General features: G+C 34.1%; 1 protein-coding gene across 1 annotated transcript in view; it reads left to right on the top strand.

The window, feature by feature from the left end:
- The window catches only part of LOC106111290 (solute carrier family 12 member 9), a 21,949-nt gene extending 19,807 nt beyond the window's left edge, over window positions 1-2,142 (top strand). Inside the window, exons 18-19 of the mRNA XM_013293317.1 lie at window positions 1,070-1,234; window positions 1,944-2,142. Coding sequence (XP_013148771.1) covers window positions 1,070-1,234; window positions 1,944-2,024 — 246 coding nt within the window. The 3' untranslated portion in view covers window positions 2,025-2,142. The remainder of the gene's footprint in view (window positions 1-1,069; window positions 1,235-1,943) is intronic.
- The last annotated feature ends 1,555 nt before the right edge of the window (window positions 2,143-3,697 follow it).

Raw genomic sequence — 3,697 nt, 5'->3', positions numbered from 1 at the left:
AGTGTAACTGTGGAGTGTTTTCGTAAAATGTATCAGGTTCCCTACAACACTATGTACAATCAGAGCATCTGTCGGTGTTATAAATTACAATCGTTTGAACGTTGAACATTTTTTTATTATCTATCTATACTTCTATACTAATATTATGAAGAGGAAAGATTTGTATTTTTGTATGTATTGAAATAACTCAAAAAAAATTGCACCAATTTCAAAAATTCGTATACTAATAAACATCTACGTAATAACTAAATAAGGCTATGTTTTTATTATTTTTAAGCGGACGAATTCGCGAGCATTAGCTAGTTTACTAATATTTCTTGTACCATTTCAACTACATCTATATTTGTGCTAGGATATGGTTTAGAATATTCGAATGGCGGAATTCGAAATCCTTTAACCAATATGACGCTTTTAAATGTTTCTGTAAGAAAAAATGTCGATCGGTACACGGAAAATTGTTTTTGACCGACTTCCCATAAGAAGGAGGTACTCAATTCGTCGATATGTTTTTTTTTAGTATCTCATTTACACAATTTATATTTAAATGATTGGTTATTTGTAAGAGACGGAAATATCATGGAAGTAACCGCGAAATTCCCTAACTGTACAAATATGAAAAAGTGAATTTATCGATAACGCTTTCAAAGTACAGTGTACAGTTTTTTACAGTGGTAGAGTCCGCTTTAACATGTTAGCACTGCAGGGCTCGCCCCCAGTAATACCAAGACCACACAAGACAGGCGTGAAGTGGAAGTAATTCCGTGTTTCGTCTGATGAGTGTGGTGCCAGAGGCCTAATTTAAGTCCCTTACTCCTTACCACTCTTTTCTCATAAGGAGAGGATGGGATGGGGAAGTGGATTTGACAGTGGAGGAGATGCATAGGAAGGGAAAATATCCACTTTATGTGTGTCTCCTTCTCCGTCGAATGAGGGTAGGCAACGCAATTGCGGATGTCTACGGACAGCGGTCGCTTCGCCATTTTGGCGGATTTGGGTGGCCGCTTGCTCGTTTGCCACCTTATGTTATAAAAAAAAAGTCATTGGCTGCCATATCAATTGATACTCTATTTTACTGGTGTTCCTTAAATCTTGTATCATTTCCAGGGTAAACAGGGTAATGGCGTCTCGCAGTGCTGAAGGAACTGCAGTCACTTTCATACAACTGCCAGCGCCGCCCACACTGAAGCCGCAACCGTCCAGCGATGATGAACCCATCTGCGAACAATATCTGAAGGTATCACAGCTCTTGTTTAACTGGTTATCGAAATTCTCTAAAGTTGCGAGAATTGCTACATATAAAAAGGCTTGCTTACTTATAACTTAACTAAAAATATTGTAATTTTTATAATTGTTATATGACACTAGCTTTAGCCCGCGACTCCGTCCGTGCGAAATTAAAAAAACAAAAGAAAGTAGCCTATGTGTTCTTCCAGACTATTCTCTATATCTGTACCAAATTTCATCGAGATCCATTCAGCAGTTTAGACTACAAACTCTAACAAACATCCATCCATCCATCTAAACTTTCGCATTTATAATATTAGTAAGATTGTCTAACATGATTACAATATTTAGAGTCAATTACATACAAAAAAAAAACGATTTTCGTAAATTTTAAATCGAATTTAATTGATGTTTCAGATTAATCCTACTTCTTACTAATATTATAAATGCGGAAGTTTAGATGGATGGATGGATGTTTGTTAGAGTTTGTAGCTTAAACGGATGAACAGATCTCGATGAAATTTGGCATAGACGTAGAACATAGTCTGTAAGGATGTGTCCTTTCTATCCTCTTCTATCCTCTTTTGTATTATTAATTTCACGCGGACGAAGTCGCGGGCGAATGCTAATATAAAGATAAGTAATAATGTGTTTCTTATATATCCTAGAACACCAAAACTACTTACATAAAAACTAATTCTAATTGTTTTTTTTTCTAGGTATTAGAGGAATTGACAAAGAATCTATCTCCGACTATACTTGTTAGAGGATTAAAGTCAGTTACATCAACTACATTATAAATATTATTATTAATAATAATTACAAGACTATAGAAATTAATAATTATAATAAATCTGTCTAAAACTTTAATAAGTCTGTACTCAATATTAGACACGTTTCTGTCAATTTAAAAGAAAACTTTACGAAATAATTCTATAGTTTATTTATTAATAATTATATTTTAATAAAATTCGTCTATAAATTGTCAATTATTGTATATTTTTTGTAAAAAATATGCCGTTCTTTCAATATTTCAAATTAATTTTTTAAGTTATTTTTCTCATGACATTGAAGTTTTAAGTAATATTATTTGATTTTAACAAATTTACAAACATTTTAAAAGTGTTTAAAATTCTTTAAAATGTCTGTTCCACAAAAATAGAGTGTAATTTTTATATACAGGGCTATTTTTTAATTACAAAAAAATGTTACCTTTTTCTAATGCTAAAAAAATTTATTAGTAACATTACAATAAATTATTAAAAAAATACACAAAACGATAATCATATAAAAATACATAAGTTTATTGGTAATTAAAAAAATAACCCTGTATTTGTTGAAATATAACTACATTTGACTAAAAAAACTTGACAAAAATTTGCTTGCATTTACAAAGAAAATACTTTGTAATATATTGAAGTATTGATGAATTTCAGCACTCACAGTCACTAAGAAAGACCCTTAGTGTATCAGAGTTTACTAACAGCTTTACAAACGGTATAAACTTAGGAATAAACTGAGTATATAACAGTGGTAGAGCCCGCTTTAACATGTTAGCAGTGCAGGGCTCGCCCCCAGTAATAGCACGACCACACAAGACAGGCGGGAAGTGGAAGCAATTCCGTGTTTCGCCTGATGAGTGGTGCCGGAGGCATAATTTAAGTCCCTTTCTCTTGCCACCCTTTTCTTATAAGAGGATGGGAAGGGGAAGTTTGACGGTGGAGATGCGTAGGAAGGGGAAATATCCTCTTTATGTGCGTCTCCGTTGTATAAGAGTAGGCAACGCATCTGCAATCGCGGATGTCTATGGGCAGTCGCTTCGCCATTTTGGCGAATTCAGGTGGTCGCTTGCTCGTTTGCCACCTTATATTATAAAAAAAAGAGTATAAGTATTTTTTTTTTATAACATAAGGCAAAGAGACCGCTGCCCATAGTCATCCGCAATTGCAGATGCGTTGCCTACCCTTATACGACGGAGGAAAAGACGCAGATAAAGAGGATATTTCCCCTTCCTATGCATCTCCTCCACAGTCAAATCCACTTCCACTTCCCAACCTCTCCTTATAAGAGAAGGGTGGTAAAGAGAAAGGGACTTAAATTAGGCCTCCGGCACCACACTCATCAGACTGTACACGGAATTGCTTCCACTTCACGCCTATCTTCTGTGTGGTCGTGGTATTACTGGGGGCGAGCCCTGCAGTGCTAACATGTTAAAGCGGGCTCTACCACTGTTAGAAGTAAAATTTGAACTAATATTTGCTTATACTCAGTTTATTCCTAAATTTAACTTTATACCGCGTTTATTTGTAAGGCGGTTAGGGTTTTAATTATTGACAATTTGATGACTAAATCTAGATTATTAAAATATGATTGAATCATAAGGAAATTGTGATTTACAGTTATTTGTATTTGAATAACAATATTCTATTAAATTTGATTTGTAATTCATAATTAATAACAATACTTTTTAACA

The sequence above is a fragment of the Papilio polytes genome, unplaced genomic scaffold (genome assembly GCF_000836215.1).
Source record: "Papilio polytes unplaced genomic scaffold, Ppol_1.0 DF824169.1, whole genome shotgun sequence".
NCBI classification, from domain to species: Eukaryota; Metazoa; Arthropoda; class Insecta; order Lepidoptera; family Papilionidae; genus Papilio; species Papilio polytes.
Note: the sequence above shows the minus strand (reverse complement) of the source record. Positions and strands in the feature narration are given on the sequence as shown.